Source organism: Nicotiana tabacum, chromosome 11 (assembly GCF_000715075.1).
Source record: "Nicotiana tabacum cultivar K326 chromosome 11, ASM71507v2, whole genome shotgun sequence".
Taxonomy (NCBI): Eukaryota; Viridiplantae; Streptophyta; class Magnoliopsida; order Solanales; family Solanaceae; genus Nicotiana; species Nicotiana tabacum.
Genome location: NC_134090.1, coordinates 76,134,834 through 76,154,711, shown reverse-complemented (window position 1 = coordinate 76,154,711; position 19,878 = coordinate 76,134,834). Strand labels below are relative to the sequence as shown.

At 37.3% G+C, this 19,878-nt stretch overlaps 1 protein-coding gene across 1 annotated transcript; it reads left to right on the top strand.

Annotated features, from left to right (window-relative positions):
- The first annotated feature begins 14,977 nt into the window (after nt 1-14,977).
- Nucleotides 14,978-15,361, top strand: LOC142165906 (uncharacterized). The gene has a single exon (XM_075224294.1). The coding sequence runs from the start codon at nt 14,978-14,980 to the stop codon at nt 15,359-15,361; it is 384 nt and encodes a 127-aa protein (XP_075080395.1).
- Nucleotides 15,362-19,878: the final 4,517 nt, after the last annotated feature.

Genomic DNA, 19,878 nt, shown 5'->3' with positions numbered 1-19,878 from the left:
ACACTTGCGACACCAGGTCTTGGAATACATGCTTGTAGACTTTATGGTTTTTGAGTATTTATATCACTGCATTCGCTCTTTCATTTGTTTTCACTTTACTTTGTTAAATTCTTCTACTCCTTATTTTCTAAATAAACGGAATTCTGTTACTTTAAAATTATTAAAAAGAAACAATTACATGGTTAGTTCACCGTTGGCTTACCTAGCGACGACGTTGGACGCCATCACGGCCTATAGGAGAAATTGGGCCGTCATAACTATTACATTAGGAGTAAGAAATTTTTACTTGGATTTGGTTTTATATATTGATTCTCCATGAATTTATTGAAAGAAATTAAGGTTTTTGTCTACACTTTAAGAGAGTGTATTTGGAGATTTGAGTACCGATTTGGACTCTATTTTGGAAAGTAATTATATATTTAGATCCGGCAGGTTATGGGTCGAATTTTGATATTGATTTTGGATTTTAGGCATGCGGGCCCGGGTTAATTTTTGTTGACTTTTGGGAATTCTTACAGATTGAAGATTTATGGATTGGGATCTCTCCCTAAAGCATTGTTGACTTCCTTGAATAATATTTGGCTTGGATTTGCGTGATTGAAGGGTTAGAGCAAGGTTTGAAGCGATTCGAGGATGAAGACTTGTCACGACCCAACTCCCGCCGGATCTGCAATGCCACCTAACATTACTTTCTAGGCAAGCCAAGTGCTTCACAATAAAAAAATCAATAAAGTAGAATTTAATAAACTCAACAGCGAAAATATTATGAAATAATTGTAAATCAACAGTAATACTACTACAACAACCCCAATGATCTGGTGTCAACGAGTACATGAGCACTACTGAATTTCAAATACAAGGCCACGTCCTCAATTCAAATGTTTGAACAATAGAACAATAATAACACAGATGAATGAAAGATAACTTCAAGGTTTGCGGACTATATAGCAGCTATCTCGTAGTCTACCAAAAAACTGGCACCAACACAACTCTAGCGATCACCGTGTCCGGATGTACCTGGATCTGCATATGATGCGCAGATTATAGTATGAGTATAACGGATCCCATGTACTCAATAATTAAGAAACCTAACCTTGGGCTAAAAATAGTTGTCACGCCCCAACCTCGGGAGGCGCGACCAATGCTTAACCGAGTGAACCCGACTGAGCAAGACTATTAGATACTTTCTACCCAACTCATTATGATCAAGAAAATAGGTTATTATTAATTATACAATAGGAAGATTTTTGGAAATATTTCCAAATCGATTCTTTTGTTACATCATTGGTAAGTTTTCAAAATTTCATACACTTTACAATTTGGAGGAACAAGGGTCCAAAACACAACATAATCCACTAACCCTTCCAATACCCATATACAACCCACATAAATGTCTACGAAACCTCTAAGGTTACAAAAGACAGTTATGATAATGCCGGCAACAAGACCCCGCCTATATCTCAAAACGTGGTAAACATCTAAATAAAGGATGTACTGCATGACCCCGGGAAGAAATGGGGCTCACTAAGTCTGCTGGGAAGATGGTGATGATGCACCACTAGTTGCGATCAACACTGTCTGCTATGGAACCACCTATATCTATTTAAAGATGTAGCGCTCCCAGCAAAAGGGACGTTAGTACTGTCGAATAGTACTAGTATGCAGAGCTAAACACCAATCTTAATAGAATGAACAATGAAACAAAGGGGAAGCAGTCATGATGTACAATAAGAGCTTCAAACAAATACTAAAACATCAAGTAAGGATCACATAAGTTCACGATTCAATTTCCATCTTTTTAGGCTGGTAATCTTAGTGCCATGTGCCACAATCCACAATTCCACCTTGTTCTTACACGGAGTCCGATCTCGACCCGATCGGCTAGGTCATCTCATTTGAGACATCAACCTTATCAACAATTTCAATCATCATTTCCAGCACAGTTACCACCATATTTGCGTCATGGCGTCCGATCACGGCCCGATCGACGAGGCCATTTCACTTGAGACATCATCCTTTCAATCATTCATCTCTCATCACATTTCTTTTCCATCTTTCAATACATTGGCACGAGTGGCCAAATTTATTAAGTCGTTCTTGGCTTTTGGCAATATTTTACAATCCAAGTTTTCCTTTTTATACATTCAAATAACATTATTATCAACATCAATAAGGCCTATCATGTAAAGCATTGCACACATAAGGGAAAAGCTCGGAAAGTCCTAAGCACACAGAGGCTTTTCATACAAATTGGCACAGCAACCTTTATTCGATTCTTGACATGAATTCTTAACCTTTCTCAACATATATTTCACATTTTACACATCCTCAAATGGCATGATGACATGATAAACATTAATAGAGAATATTGAACATGAATCTTTCAACACAACACAGTAGGGCAGTCAATTCTAGTATGATCAATTTAGGGACTTACACTAATTACACGAATATTCGGGGTTCGATTCTAAGAAGAAGGGTGTTTAGCCATACATACCTCAATTGAGCTCTTAAAACTTTAAGATGTTCCGGAACTAGCAACTTCAATCTATTTTTGTAATATAGAAAAATTGAATACAAAATTAGGAGAATGATGTATAATTCTAGCTCACTAGAGCATTCTATCAAATACTATGTGTGCATTATGTTTTAAGACTCTTTTTGTGTAAGATTCCATCATTCCACAACCCATATTTTATAATTTTTAGCCCATAATCTTCCTACACTCTTTCACCACACGTGCATGCAAAATAAACAACCCTCATACCCATGAGCCATCTTGCTAATTACCCATTTTTAGTAGAAATTTCAAAATTGAGAGCTAGGGCATAGATTCTTACCTTTAAGGTGAAGACTTAGTGAACTTCACTTGAAAATCTTCAAGGTTTCTAGCAAAGATTAAGTAATTTTTTTATGAAAAACCCTTTTTCCTCTAGGACCCTCTTTCTCACTCTAAAGGTATCAGAAAATAGGCTTAAAATGAGCTATAGCATATGATATATCAAAATAGTCCGCATAATGGGCTGCAGAAACACACACTTCTGCAAAAACATTTTCCTTTAACTCTGTGGCGTACTGCTTAATCCAAAAAGACCGAACTGTGGCTCGCAAGCTCGCCGCTAAGAATTTCAACAATCTCTATCACATAATCCTAACTTGGCACCATGAAATTTCGGGTTTTAGGAAGAATTTTACGGGGCCTTACAGTAGTGACGAACTCAGAAGAAATAGTTAGTGACCAATATCAATAATCAGTAAAACCTCTAGATGTAAAGGAAATAATATAAGTAATTAACTCAATGATATCATGTTCAGCTCGTTCACATTGCAGGAATTTAGCATGCTTTCCAAGTATAATAGTTAAAGCCAACACAGATAAAATATTTCATCTAGTGGCTAGCATGAGAAAATTATATCTCTATGCCTATATATCAAATATACATATCATCACAGTGAACCATCAAGAATAACCACAGTCAGCACATTCACGGTGCCTAGCACAATGCTCTTCGCCATCACACACAACTACACTCAGCATTGTACGAGTGCCTGACATAAATGCCCCTCACAGTGAAATATACATGTCGTGTGGAAAAATATCACAGCGAAATTATCCAATACACTCACTCTCAGCACACTCAAGGTGCCTGACTCAAATACTCATCCCCATCATACAGATAATTACACAGCACTGTATGGATGTGTAACGACTCGATTTGTCGTTTTAAGAATTAATGCCTCGTTCAGCGACTTAAGATCTCGAGCAGTTTTGTAATATGTATTATGACCCGCATGTGAAATCGAGTTTGGTTTTCGGAAGATTCGGAGTTAAATTTAAAGAATAGCTCTCATTTTGAAGCTTAAATGGAAAGAGTTGACCGAAGAGTTGACTTTTGTACAAACGACCCCGGAATGGAATTTTAATGACTCCAATAGTTTCGTATGGTGATTTTGTACTTAGGAGCATGTTCGGATTTGGATTTGGAAGTCCGTAGGACAATTCGGCGCATTTTGACAAAAGTTGGAAAATAGAAGATTTTTGGAAAGTTTGACCGAGAGTTGACTTTTTTATTTCGGGGTCGGAATCAAATTCTGAAAATTGAAACAACTCCATTATGTCATTTATGACTTGTGCGCAAAACTGAAGTCATTCCGGATTGATTTGGTATGTTTAGGCGCAAATGTATAGAAGTTGGAAGATTTGAAAACTCATAATTCGATGCGCGATTCATAATTTTGGCGTTGTTTGACGTGGTTTGAAGCCTCAATTAAGTTCGTATTATATTTTGGAACATGTTGGTATAATTGGTTAACGTCTCGAGAGTCTCGGGTGGATTTCGGAAGGTTAACGGAATGGATTTCGGACAAAAGAAACTGCTGCTTTTTCTGCTGCAGCTGCTGTTTTGGACAACAATGGTGCAATCGAGGAGGCTGTTTCTGGTGGACTTTTAGTGATGACTTTTAGTGACAAAAATGGCTTTTAGTGACGGATGGGCAGAAACATTTAATCACAAAAATCAGCACTTCGCCATTTCGTTTTGGAATTTTTGGAGCTCGGTTCTTGGGCGATTTTTGGGCGATTTTCATGTAAAAACATTGGGGTAAGTGTTTCTTATCCTATATTGATTATATTTCATGATTCCATACTCATTTACATCATGAATCCATGAATTTATGGAAGAAAAATCAAATTTTTAGCAAATCTTCCAAAAACAAAAATTTAAATTTGAAAGCCAATCCGATGTCGGAATTTGATAAAATTGGTATGGTTGAACTCGTATCGGAATGTGTGTTCGGATTTCGTAAAAATTATGTCGGGTTACGAGAGGCGGGTCCCGCGTTGACATTTGGTTGACTTTTTTCATATGAAATTTTAAGTTGATGTTATATTATCCGGAATTATTTCCGATGAATTTTAATGAAGTTATACAATTAATTTGGATAGATTTGAGCCGTCCTAAGGTTACTTCAAGCAAGAAGGCGATTGTGAAATATCGGCATAACTTTAAAAAGGTAAGTATCTTGCCTAACCTTGTGGGGGGAATTTCCCATTTGGCGTTGAGTCTTATGTGGAAATTGTGTGATTTGAAACCATGTACGTGAGGTGATGAGTATGTACTTGGTTTATATGTGCAAATTATATTGGTTAAAATTCGTGGACACCCATATGGATTAAATTGAAAAATTTTATGGGACTTACTAAATCTCTTATATGTCATGCCTCATTCCTTATTTGCCAATGTTGTTTTGATATGATAATTTGAAGTGATTGCAACTCGACTTTTATGTGAACTCTGTATTTGTTTGAGTTTCCATTTTTTTTATGGAAAATACTTTCATTCTTGATTTTTATCTATAGAGAATTTAAATGGGAAATTGTGTTAATAAGGTGAATAAATATATTTATTTCATGAAGTTGTGATATTTGAGCAATTGTAGTGCAATTTGTGAATGTTGTGATAATTGAGCACTTGAGGTGGAAATCGTGATATGTTGTAATATTTGAACATTTGTAGTATAATTTGTGAATGACGTGATAATTGAGCACTTGAGGTGGAATGCGTAATATGTTGTAATATTTGAACATTTGTAGTATAATTTGTGAAGAATGTGATAATTGAGTACTTGAGGTGTAACTTGTGAAATGTTGTGATATTTGAACACTTGTAGCGCCCGTGTACTGGATTCTTTCCTTGAGATTGTTGTGTTTTTACTTTGGGACTAAGGATCGATATTCCGGGAGACTCCCCTGCACATATATATTTGGGACTATGGGAATGCACCCGGGAGATTCCCCTGTACTAGATATTTACTTTGGGACTATGGATCGATATTCCGGAGATCCCCCTGCACATTTATATTTGGGACTACGGGAATGCACCCAGGAGATTCCCCTGTATTGGATATTTACTTTGGGACTACAGATCGATATTCTAGGAGATCCCCCTGCACATTAATATTTGGGACTATGGGAATGCACTCAGGAGATTTTCCTGTACTGGATATTTACTTTGGGACTACGGATCGATATTCCGAGAGATCCCCTTGCACATTTATATTTGGGACTACGGGAATGCACCTGGGAGATTCCCCTACACTGGATATTTGCTTTGGGACTACGGATCGATATGCTGGGAGATCCCCAGCACATATATTGAGGATACCAAGAGATCTCCAACACATATATTGAGGATACTGAGAGATCCTCGGGATACCAAGAGATCCCCAGAACATATATTGAGGATACTGAGAGATCCCCGAGCATTTACGTTTGGGACTATGGGACGGGATCCTGGGAGATGTCCTGTCGATGTTTCTGAGTACAGAGTGTCTAAACAGAAGAAAAGTACATAAGGGTGTGATGAGGGCACAGGATGCCAAGTGTTAGGGTTCAAGTATTGAGACCCGTATTGTATGATTATGAGATGAGGTGTCACAGGGTGACTTATATTCGAAGGTTATCTATTTGAAAAGATTATACTCAAAGGTACTTATTTTCAATTAACTATTTTGAAATGTCACCGGGTAACTTATATTCGAAAAATATTATTTGAAAGAACTTTTATTCAAAAAAATATATTTATTTGAAAGAATTATATTCGGAAGAGACTTGTTGAAAGAATTATATCTGAAGATATTTATTTGGAAGAATTATATTTGAAAGATAATTATTCGAAGGAAGTACAAAATATATTTTATTGGAAAGGATTATATTCTAAGGATTATTATTGAAAACCTTATGGGTGAAAGATTTACATTTGAAGGACTTGGTTAATTGGTTGTACTTGTATTCATTAGTTGTTGAACAATATTTATAGTGTTCTTGTTGCCTTGCTGTTTATATCATTGGTTGATTTTTGTTGTTATCACTGCTAGTTTTTTTCCATTACTATTGTATACTACTATATTGCACAGGTTATTTGACTAGTAAGTGTTTTGACTGTACCTCGTCACTACTCCACCGAGGTTAGTCTTGATACTTACTGGGCACCGACTGTGGTGTGCTCATACTTTACTTCTGTACATTTTTGTACAAAACCAGGTATTGGAGATATCGGACTCGGACAGAGTTAGTGTGTTGATCGCAAGGATTCAAGGTAGAGCTACTTGGTCTTCGCAGTTCCTTGGGGTCTTTCTATTTTATTGTACTGCCAACTCTTATTCAAACAGTATTGTATATTCAATCATTGAGATCATTGCATGTATTCAGTTAGAGTTCGTGACTCAGTATTACTAGTCTTGGGAATTTGTTATAACTATTTCCGCTGTTGGTTTCGACACTTGTTTCTATTTATCAAAAAAATAGCTTGAATCGTTATTAAAATCAGCTTACTTAATTTTAGAGACTAAGTGTCATCACGATGCCTGTGATGGGATTTTGGGTCGTGACAAGTTGGTATCAGAGCTCTAGGTTCATAGGTTCTACGAGTCACGAATGGTTTTAGTAGAGTCTTGCGGATCGGTACGGAGTCGTCTGTACTTATCTTCGAGAGGCTACAGAGCTAGTAGAAAAATTTCCACTTCTTTCATTCCTTATCGTGCGACATTTATTCATATAGAAGCATATATCATATGTTCTTTTGCATCCACTAGTGTATGAAATTGCGCACTCGGTATCAACTATGTGCCAATGGTTTGTGATACTACAGAGGGGTTATAAGGGAGCCAGGATTGCTCAACCATTGTTACCGTGTGTCATCCATATCGATAATGCGAAAGTATTGAAAGATCATTCAGATGTGTACATTGGGTGCAACAGGTTATGATATCTGGTTGATAAGTATGATCTTAAGAAGGCTTAATTAGTTGCCTAACCATCACAATCGTGGCATGGTCACGAGGTGGATGTAGATCTGAAGATAGTTAGTGGTATTAGAGACAATGTGGTTTGTATGAGATTTCTATTTAGCGAAGGATACATATTAGCAACCCAAGACACTGGAGGAAGCGAGTTTAACTATCATGAGGATGACATGCGCCAAATAAATGGCTTGAGGTGTCTTATGATGGTGTCGTACGAGCGATAAAGGTTAGTATTGTGGACTATCAGAATGTGTCTTACGGCTTCGCACCAAGTGAAGGGAGTCCACTATCAAGGATCAAATTGTGGGGTCATGTGTCATAACAGTTTTGGCCTGAGATGTATTTATGTGGTATTCAAAGGTTCTCTGAAACTTGTATACGAGTAAGAGCTGAGATTTGTATGGGATGATGCTAGGACTTTCGATATTCCTATGTCCATAATAATTCTACATTTCAGTATCAGTAGGGAAATGGAAACAATTTCAGAATACTCGTAGTGCTCCAGTTAGTCAGGGCATTCTCATGGGGCAGTCATCTTTTAATGCACCACTGGCATAGAATTCCTTCAATGGTTATTCTAGTTCTTCGGCACATACCCAATATGAGCAGTCGAACTGCTGATGGGTTGTTTTGAATGTGGTGATACTAGGAACATCATGAGAAATTGTCCCAAACTTGGGAGAAATCTATTTCATTAGAACACTCAGTCCACACACTCCATTATAGTTACTAATCTACATACACTTCAAGTTAGAGATGGAGGACGAGGGGGTAGATGGAGCCTAAGAGGTGGAGGCCCGACCCATTAATATAATTGTTATGGTGTGGCTGAGGCCACTACACCAGATGGTGTCATTACAAGTACGATTCCGATTGTTATAAAAAGGATATTTTTCCTTAATTTGATTTGGTTCTAAAAATTGAGGCGTGTCCTCCTATTATGCTCCGCTTATGGGTGAGCTTCATAATTTTGTGACCCACTTTTATGTTTATCCCTGTTGGGAGATTTTATGATGTTAGCCCGTGTATATCATTTTATTTTGTACACTATTTAGGGCTATAAGTCCAAAAATTACTTTCTATTACTCACTACAATTGATTTGATGTGATTTCGGAATAATTGATTTCAATTTTTATGAATTGTATGCCCTATTAGTATGGGGGTTCATTATGTGTTGTGATGTTTATCGGAATTTATGAGAAGAAAGAAAAGAAATGGAAAGAATTCAGTTGGCACAATGTGCAATTACTTGTTATATAGAGTTGAGGACGAGATCCTCATAATTTTTATATGATGTGAAATATTTAAAACGGGCTACAAGCCACAGTGGGAGTTATATAAGGACGAAGTCCTTGTGGTGAAAATTTTATATGTTTAAATTCTCCCTTTGTGAAATTTAAATTTGTACTATAGTATTAACAAGGAGTCATGCCTGTTAGGCTTATTTGATAATTTTTTTATGTGCTTCTGTGCATATTTAGCCATATTTGTATTGTAACTACTGAGTTTTGACCTACGAGGTGAGTGCCTAGGTGGCGTTAAATGTTATTCGTTGATTCGGGTAAATAATGATGAGGTTTTCATGCCTCGCGATTGGCTGCCAGTGTTGTGAAAAAAAATTGAAATGAAATTTTGTTTAACATGAGGTTTATTGGCGATTTTGTAATTGATTATGAACAACTATTAAGACCAGAGATGTGGTTATGGGCATACATATGATGTGTTTCATGTCTAGATATCATTATGATAATGCAATGCTTGTAATGCTGAGATTAGTATTATTGATATATACATTATGGTGCTTTGTTGGGTTGTGGATGTGTTGTTAGGAGTTGTTTTGGTGTTACTCTAGCAGGTGGATAGGCCCAATTACAAGGGAGGCTCTGCCGAAATTTCTGAATAATTTGGGAGTCAGAAAAATTTGGGACATTGAGATGTGCGAAGAAAGAGGAAAGTTATGTTATGTGTTTGAAGCCGGATTCTACTTCTCATTTGAGAACGAATGATACTACGTAGGGGAGAATGTAACACCCCGGATTTTTTTTTTGAAGTACTTAATCACTATTAAGAATGTTGATGTGTTCATAGGCACGAATGGCTATAGCCAGTTGAGACTAATACCGTGCGTTGATATGAAAGTCAGACTTTTTGAAATTTGATTGGAGTATAAGGAATTGACTTTAAAGCTTATAAATGTTGATAAAAGAAATAATCTCAACTGAGATGGTGTTGTCGGATCCTTGCTAAATTTATGGTGACATAGAATCACCCGTAAGTATGTGTGAAATGATGCACTCAGTAATTTAATGTCCTTAGAATAATTCTTGGCACATTCGAGGACGAACATATGTTTTAAGAGGGGAAGAATGTAACGACCCGATTTGTCGTTTTAAGAATTAACGCCTCGTTCAGCGACTTAAGATCTCGAGCAACTTCGTAATATGTATTATGACCCGCATGTGAGGTCGAGTTTGGTTTTCGGAAGATTCGGAGTTAAATTTAAAGAATAGTTCTCATTTTGAAGCTTAAATGGAAAGAGTTGACCGGAATGTTGACTTTTGTCCAAACGACCCCGGAGAGGAATTTTGATGACTCCAATAGTTTTGTATGGTGATTTTATACTTGGAAGCATGTTCGGATTTGGATTTGGAAGTCCGTAGGACAATTCGGCGCATTTTGGCCAAAGTTGGAAAATAGAAGATTTTTGGAAAGTTTGACCGAGAGTTGATTTTTTGATTTCGTGGTCGGAATCCAATTCTGAAAATTAAAACAACTCCATTATGTCATTTATGACTTGTGCGCAAAATTGAAGTAATTTTGGATTGATTTGGTATGTTTCGGCGCAAAAGTATAGAAGTTGGAAGATTTGAAAACTCATAATTCGATTCGATGCGTGATTCGTAATTTCGGCGTTGTTTGACGTGGTTTGAAGCCTCAATTAAGTTCGTATTGTATTTTGAAACATGTTGGTATAATTGGTTAAGGTTTTGAGAGTCTCGGGTGGATTTCGGAAGGTTAGCGGAATGGATTTCGGACAAAAGAAACTGCGCCTTTTTCTATAGCAGCAATGGTGCAATCGAGGAGGCTACTTTGGAAGCTGATATCTCGAATTCTATAAAGAATCTGAAAATGTGCAAAACACAAAAATTGTAGCCCTTTAATTCTAGTTTCCAGAAAGCTAAACCATTCCCATTATTTGGATATTTGTACAGAAAGTTATGGTCGATTTAATGAAGGCTGGTAATGCTGTTTAGTAATTTCCCCAGAAATTTCTGATGCGAGGAGCCTATTTTGGAAGCTTATATCTCGAAAGCCATAAGGAGTCCGAAGATTTGCAAGACATGAAAGTTGTAGACCTTGTATTCTAGTTTTCAGAAAGTTAAACCATTCATAATTGGGATATCTGTACCATGAGTTATGATCGATTGAATAAAGGCAGGTAAAGCTATTTCTGGTGGATTTTTAGTGACGACTTTTAGTGACGAAAATGGCTTTTAGTGACGGATGGGCAGAAACATTTAATCACAAAAATCAGCACTTCGCCATTTCGTTTTGGAAGTTTTGGAGCTCGGTTCTTGGGCGATTTGGGCAATTTTCACGTGAAAACATTAGGGTAAGTGTTTCTTATCCTATATTGATTATATTTCATGATTCCATACTCATTTAGATCATGAATCCATGAATTTATGGAAGAAAAATCAAATTTTTAGCAAATCATCCAAAAACGAAAATTTAAATTTGAAAGCCAATCCGATATCGGAATTTGATAAAATTGGTATGGTTGAACTCGTATCGGAATGTGTGTTCGGATTTCGTAAAAATTATGTCGGGTTCCGAGAGGCGGGTCCCGCGTTGACATTTGGTTGACTTTTTGAATATGAAATTTTAAGTTGATGTTATATTATCCGGAATTATTTCCGATGAATTTTAATGAAGTTATACAATTAATTTGGATAGATTTGAGCCGTCCTGAGGTTAATTCAAGAAAGAAGGCGATTGTGAAATATCGGCATAACTTCCAAAAGATAAGTATCTTGCCTAATCTTGTGGGGGGAATTTCTCCTTAGGCGTTGAGTCTTATGTGGAAATTGTGTGATTTGAAACCATGTACGTGAGGTGACGAGTATGTACTTGGTTTATATGTGCAAATTATATTGGTTAAAATTCGTGGACACCCATATGTATTAAATTGGAAAATTGTATGGGACTTACTAAATCTCTTATATGTCATGCCTCATTCCTTATTTTCCAATGTTGTTTTGATATGATAATTTGAAGTGATTGCAACTCGACTTTTATGTGAACTCTGTGTTTATTTGAGTTTCCATTTTTTTTATGGAAAATACTTTCATTCTTGATTTTTATCTATAGATAATTTAAATGGGAAATTGTGTTAATAAGGTGAATAAATATATTTATTTCATGAAGTTGTGATATTTGAGCAATTGTAGTGCAATTTGTGAATGTTGTGATAATTGAGCACTTGTGGTGGAAATCGTGATATGTTGTAATATTTGAACATTTGTAGTATAATTTGTGAATGACGTGATAATTGAGCACTTGAGGTGGAATTCGTAATATGTTGTAATATTTGAACATTTGTAGTATAATTTGTGAAGAATGTGATAATTGAGTATTTGAGGTGTAACTTGTGAAATGTTGTGATATTTGAACACTTGTAGCGCCCGTGTACTGGATTATTTCCTTGAGATTTTTGTGTTTTTACTTTGGGACTACGGATCGATATTTCGGGAAACTCCCCTGCACATATATATTTGGGACTACGGGAATGCACCCGGGAGATTCCCCTGTAATGGATATTTACTTTGGGACTATGGATCGATATTCCGGGAGATCCCCCTGCACATTTATATTTGGGACTATGGGAATGTACCCGGGAGATTCTCATGTACTGGATATTTACTTTGGGACTACGGATCGATATTTCGAGATATCCCCCTGCACATTTATATTTGGGACTACGGGAATGCACCTGGGAGATTCCCCTGTACTGGATATTTACTTTGGGACTACAGATCGATATTCTGAGAGATTCCCTGCACATTTATATTTGGGACTATGGAAATGCACCCAGGAGATTCCCCTGTACTGGATATTTACTTTGGGACTACGGATCGATATGCCGGGAGATCCCCAGCACATATATTGAGAATACCAAGAGATCCTGGGTATACCAAGAGATCTCCAACACATATATTGAGGATACTGAGTGATCCTTGGGATACCAAGAGATCCCCAGCACATATATTGAGGATACTGAGAGATCCCCGAGCATTTACATTTGGGACTACGGGACGGGATCCCGGGAGATCCTCTGTCGATGTTTCTGAGTACAAAGTGTCTAAACAAAGAAAATTACATAAGGGTGTGATGAGGGCACATGATACCAACTGTTAGGGTTCAAGTATTGAGACCCGTATTGTACGATTATAAGATGAGGTGTCACAGGGTGACTTATATTCGAAGGTTATCTATTTGCAAAGATTATATTCAAAGGTACTTATTTTCAATTAACTATTTTGAAATGTCACCGGGTAACTTATATTCGAAAAATATTATTTGAAAGAACTTTTATTCAAAAAAATATATTTATTTGAAAGAATTATATTCGGAAGAGACTTGTTGAAAGAATTATATCTGAAGATATTTATTTTGAAGAATTATATTTTAAATATAATTATTCGAAGGAAGTACAAAATATATTTATTGGAAATGATTATAATCTAAGAATTATTACTGAAAAACATATGGGTGAAAGATTTACATTTGAAGGACTTGGTTAAATGGTTGTACTTGTATTCATTAATTGTTGAACAATATTTATAGTGTTCTTGTTGCCCTGCTGTTTATATCACTGGTTGATTTTTGTTGCTATCACTGCTAGTTGTTTTCCATTACTATTGTATGCTACTATATTGCACATGTTATTTGACTAGTAAGTGTCTTGACTGTACCTCGTCACTACTCCACCGAGGTTAGCCTTGATACTTACTGGGCACCGACTGTGGTGTGATCAGCCTATACTTCTGTACATTTTTGTACAGAGCCAGGTATTGGAGATATCGGAATCGGACAGAGTTAGTGTGTTGATCGCAAGGATTCACGGTAGAGCTGCTTGGTCTTCGCAGTTCCTTGGGGTCTTTCTATTTTATTGTGTTGTCAACTCTTATTCAAACAGTATTGTATATTCAATCCTTGAGATCATTACATATATTCAGTTAGAGTTCGTGACTCAGTATTACCAGTCTTGGGAATTTGTTATAACTATTTCCGTTGTTGGTTTCGACACTTGTTTCTATTTATAAAAAAAATAGCTTGAATCGTTATTAAAATCAGCTTACTTAGTCTTAGAAACTAAGTGTCATCACAACGCCTGTGGTGGGATTTTGGGTCGTGATAGGATGCCTGACTCAAAAGCCTCTCGCTATCACACACACAATCACTCAACACTGTACGCGTGTCTGACACAAATGCCCCTCACCAAAGCACATATATCTCTGTGCCTATGCTCACTGTAATATTAGACTTCAGAGGGTTATATTCTGGCCCAAGCACTAATCAATATCATATAGCCGAATTGTGGGGTATGGTGCACAAGTCGCCCCAAATTAGTATTACTTAGCCCAATATGGAATTGACAGTATCCGCTACGTACAGAAGTGTCACTAGTGCCAGATTCACAGGGATTTCATCCGAGTTTTGCCAAATGAGTTAAACGTAATGGGTTCACCCTAGCTGTTTGCCGTTTGGGGCATGGATGTGATTGAACCTATAGAGCCTATTGCATTAACAGGCATCGCTTCATCTTGGTAAATGTTGACTATTTCACTAAATGGATCGAAGTGTCTACTTACACAGACTTCACAAAGAAAGTAGTGGCAGATTTCATCCGGAATAACATCGTCTGCAGATTCGAAATACCGGAGTCTATCATCATTGATAATGTTGCTAACCTAAACAGCGACCTCATGAAATAAATCTGTGAGAAGTTCAGAATCGTCCACCGCAATTCCATATCCTACAGACCACAAAATGAATGGGGCAGTCGAGGCGGCTAACAAGAATATCAAGAGGACTCTACGAAAGATAGTGGACAATCACAGGTAATGGCACAAGAAACTATCTTTTGCCTTACTGGGCTATTGTACCACCATGAGAACATCTACTGGGGAAAAGCTGTACATGTTAGTATACGGAACTGAAGTTGTAATACTCGCAGAGGTCGAAATACCATCTTTAAGGGTTATTCAAGAGGCAAAATTGGATAACGCAGAGTGGATACGGGTCAGACAAGAGCAACTTATGCTTATCAATGAGAAAAGAATGGATGTAGTATGCCATGGTCAACTATATCTGAATAGGATGGCCAGTGTATTTAACAAGAGAGTGAAGCCTCGCCAGTTCGCACCGGGGCAGTTGGTCTTAAAGAAAATCTTTCTCCACCAAGAGGAAGCCAAAGGAAAGTTCGCACCAAACTGGCTAGGTCCTTACGTGGTTCACCGAGCACTGTCGGGTGGAGCTTTAATCTTGGAATAAATGGATGGAAGAATCAACATGAAGCCCATTAACTTAGACGCAATCAAGAGATACTATGTTTGAAGACAAATAGAGTTAGGTTTTTGCTGTAACAGAACTACGTTCAACCTGACTTTCTACGGAGGGATATGTAGCCAATCCACGTAGGTTTCGATTCCCCCCCCCCCTTCTATTTTTTAATAGAAAAATCAAATATCACATTTGCATGTTGCTCTGAACTACGCCGGCTTGATTTTCCTAAAAAGGAATACGTAGGCAATCCTCATCGGATTCAGTCGTCTTTTGTAATCGAACTACATCTTGACCTGATTCCATTTGGATATGTAGGATGTCTGATTCAGGCTCGGTCATCTTCATTTGTATTTTATCATAATCCACGAACTACGTTCAGACCTGATTCCGTTTTGGATACGTAGGCAACCTAAAAGGGTTTGGTCATAACCTTAGGGAAAACCTTTGTAATGCATTAGTTCGAATTAGGACGCAGTCGCAATGGCAAGCTACCGCATTTTTAGAAGCATCACGGAAGATCGACATCAACAGAACGAAATTTTCAAGAAGATACGCTCGTGTGCGGAGAACTTTTCGTAACTTGTCACAATTTGGAACAATGGCAGTTGCCTTAAAAAGGTATTTTCAAAATGTTTTCTGAAAAATACAGTATTTTGTTCCATCTACCGAGGAGTAATGAGGATTAAAGGCTTTGATCATTTGTGTTTCAGATTTAGTAGCCCAAATTTATCGCCCCCGTTTGGATATATATACGTACCAAAGGACATTAAAATCTGTATTACGAAGAATATGACAATTTACTTGATCGTTTTCTTTATTATGCTTTTTAGATATCATGACCAGGTGCAACTTTGTGAAACTAATTAATGGTAGATTTGAACATTGAGATAATGAAACTAGTAACTAGACCACATATACATCTTATTCTTTCCTCCTTAAGGAGCAACGGTGACTCTTTATTAAACCTCGGTACGTATGAATTTATAATCATACTTTATAGGTTTAATACTGCATTTTACCTTTCAAAAGTAGCCATCTGTATCATTCCTTGAGATTCTAACCTTCACTATTGAGATCTCTTGGGACAGGCAATTGTCATCTGCTTAAGAGTAGCTCCTTGCTTATGCTCATAAAAATAGTGGACTGTGAAATTATGGTGCAGAGACAATGTCAAGAAGGCAGCGTATTGATGTATTTTAAGTAACATGAGTCCTACATATTTATACAGAATATTCATCCTATATTTTTGCTATATTATATAGAGTAGGACTCTTCTAAGATAGCTAATACAAAAAGTCTTAATTCTTGTAAACTAAGACTAAGTGATTGCATAGTTATCAGGTTTGTTAGCCGGATCATTATCTTCAACACTTCCCCTCAAGCAAGTGGGATGTGACTTCACTACACCTAGCTTGTCTCGAAAATACTGGTATTGGTCTTTGCCAAGAGCCTTTGTATGAACATCTGCTAGTTGGTCCTTGGACCTAACAAACTGAGTAATCAATTGTCCTTGAGCTATCTTCTCTCTCACAAAGTGGTAATCTAGTTCTATATGCTTAGTTCTAGCATGCATTACTTGATTTGTAGTCATGTATAGAGCACTCAAGTTGTCAAAAAATAAGATAGGAGTAGTCTTGATATACATTCCAATGTCTTGTAGAATATAGCTTATCCAGGTAAGTTCAATTGCAGTTGCTGCCAGTGCTCTATACTCAGCTTCAGCACTTGACCTTGCAACAGTATTTTGCTTCCTTGATGACCAGGAGACACAATTTGCACCAAGGTGTATACAATATCCTTGTAATGGCACATCCTGCCCAGTCTGCATCTTAGAATCCATACAGCCTGAAGGAAGACTGTGATATGATTCTCAGTCCATGATCGATGGTTCCTTTGACATACCTCAATATTCTCTTTTACTGCCTAAAGATGTATGTTGTTTGTATTTTGCATGAATTGACTTACAAGATTAACAACATAAGTAATGTCTGGTCTTGTGAGTGTGAGGTACTTTAAGCTTCCTACAATGCTTCTGTAAACTGAGGGATCAACTTCTTTGTCGGCTGCTTCTTGTAGACTATGCTTCTGAGCTAGTGGAGTATGCATTATTTTTACATTCCCCATATCTACTTTTCTAAGCAGATCATTTGCATATTTGCTTTGGTTAAAATGGATTCCTCCAGTAAAATAGCTTACTTCAATACCTAAAAAGTAACTCAAGGGTCTAAGATCCTTCATAGAAAATTCATGCCCCTGCTTTTGCACTACTTACCCTATCTGCCTTGAGTTGCTTTCTATTACAATTATATCATCTACATATAATAGAAGTAATATTGTTCCTTCTGCATCATGGAGAGTAAATAGGAAAGAATCAGCTCGATTGCATTTGAAACCAAGATGAAGCAGGAATAGACTAAATCTCTCAAACCAAGCTTTGGGAGCTTGTTTGAGACCATATAGTGCCTTCTTCAAGAGACATATATGATCATGATACATTGGATCAGTAAAGCCTGATCGTTGAGTCGTATAGACTTCTTCTTGTAGATGACTATGTAGAAAGGCACTCTTAACATCTAGTTGCCTAATGGGCCAATTAATGTGACAGCAACAGAGAGAATATCTCTTATAGTTGTAGCTTTAATTACTGGACTGAAGGTTTCTTCAAAGTCAATCCCTTCAAGCTGTGAGTACCCTTTAGCAACTAGTCTTGCTTTATGTATTTATATTGATCCATCTGGCTTCATTTTTGTTTTAAACACCCACTTAGATCCTACTACATTCATTGTTGAAGTTCTAGAACTAGTATCTAAGTTTCATTTTAATGTAAACCTGCTAATTCTTCTTGCATAGCTTTAAATCAGTGATGGAAACTAAGAGCTTCTTTTATAGTTTTAGGTTCTTCTTGTTTTGTTTATACATCGGGTAATGAGGTATGAGGTATAGGAAGAGACTTAGCTTTGAATCCGGCGAGCATTTTATGACCTTGATCAGTGATTTCAGGTTCAACATGAACTATGTTTTCTGCTGGAGGTGTTTCATCCTGGGCAATGAAGAAGTGTGACAAGTCCACTTCTAGCTGCAATCCTCTTGGATTTGTCACTGTGAATTGCATAGGTGCTTTATCTGAGCGAGAGGCCTCTGAGTGCAATTCATTAGTGTTTGAGTTTGCATGTCTGCAGAGAGCTTAGCAACACTGTTTGTGACCTCCGCAACCTCATCCTGATCAGACTCAACAGCATCACTGTGATCAGAAGTTGGAGCAGTTGTTTGAGTAGTAACACCATCATCCTGATCATTTGAAACATCAGTTGCAATAGCATCATGATCAGCTCTCAACACAACACATTGATCATTTGAAACATTGGCTGCAACATCATCATAATCAGCTCCCAACAATTCCCCCGCAATAGAAGGATCTGATGAACCAGACTTAGCCTGTGATTCTAAGAAAAATTCAAAGAAGGTGGCCATATGACTAGAGTCATGTCACACCCCAACCTTGGGAGGTATGGCTGGCACCCGATGCCCGAAGGCCCGAGCGAACCAACCATGAGATATGATCTGAAATATAATAACCTGCAGGCAGAAGAGCCCAACACGACATATATATATATATATAAACTAGGCCAACAAGGCTGCAACAACAGTATAACAGCTATCCAGAAGGCCGATAGGGCGATATGAAAAATATATATATACAATGACCGCTAGTCTGCAAGCCTCTAAGAGTGTAAGACAATCTCAACAGGGGGGGACAAAGCCCCCGACATGCCCAAACCCACACATATACATATGTAATAGTACCTATGGACTCAAAGTCAGCAACTCCGAAGAAGTGGAGTGCGAAACCCAACGCTGATCCTGGGGGTCCTACTGAAGAGGCACGCCGCTCTGTCTATCGGAACCTGTGGGCATGAACACAGCGCATAAAAATGCGTTAGTACGAAATATGTATTGAATATGTAGGGCGACAAGTGTAACATGAAAAATGTAATTAACAAGAGAAGAGATATAAAGACAATTTGAATTCTGAAACTAGCCTCGATAGGAAGCTAAAATTCAACCTGGACATAAATGTATGCTCGTGAAATCGTCGTTCACTATCGCTACTTATAATATATCACATTATATAATAATAAATCCCTCTATGGGGCTATAATATCCATAACATACCCGGCCATAATAAAGGCTCGGTAGAATCGTACCCGGCCACGTGAAGCTCGGTAATACCAACTAATCAGTGGTTACACAATATGTGTCATACCCGGCTGTCTATAGTGCGGCTCGGTAATGAAAGTAAATACATACATATACTAAATCATGAATTATATAGGTGCAATGCGAAACCAACCTTAAAAGACATATTCTAAGAAGAGTCAAAGTGGCCTACCATCATTATTCCTCGACTATCATGGTTGCTGCTAAAATATTTAATTTTCAACTACGAGCCAACAAGTACTAACAACATGAGAGTTATGTATTATGAATACCTTTGAAGTAAGTGT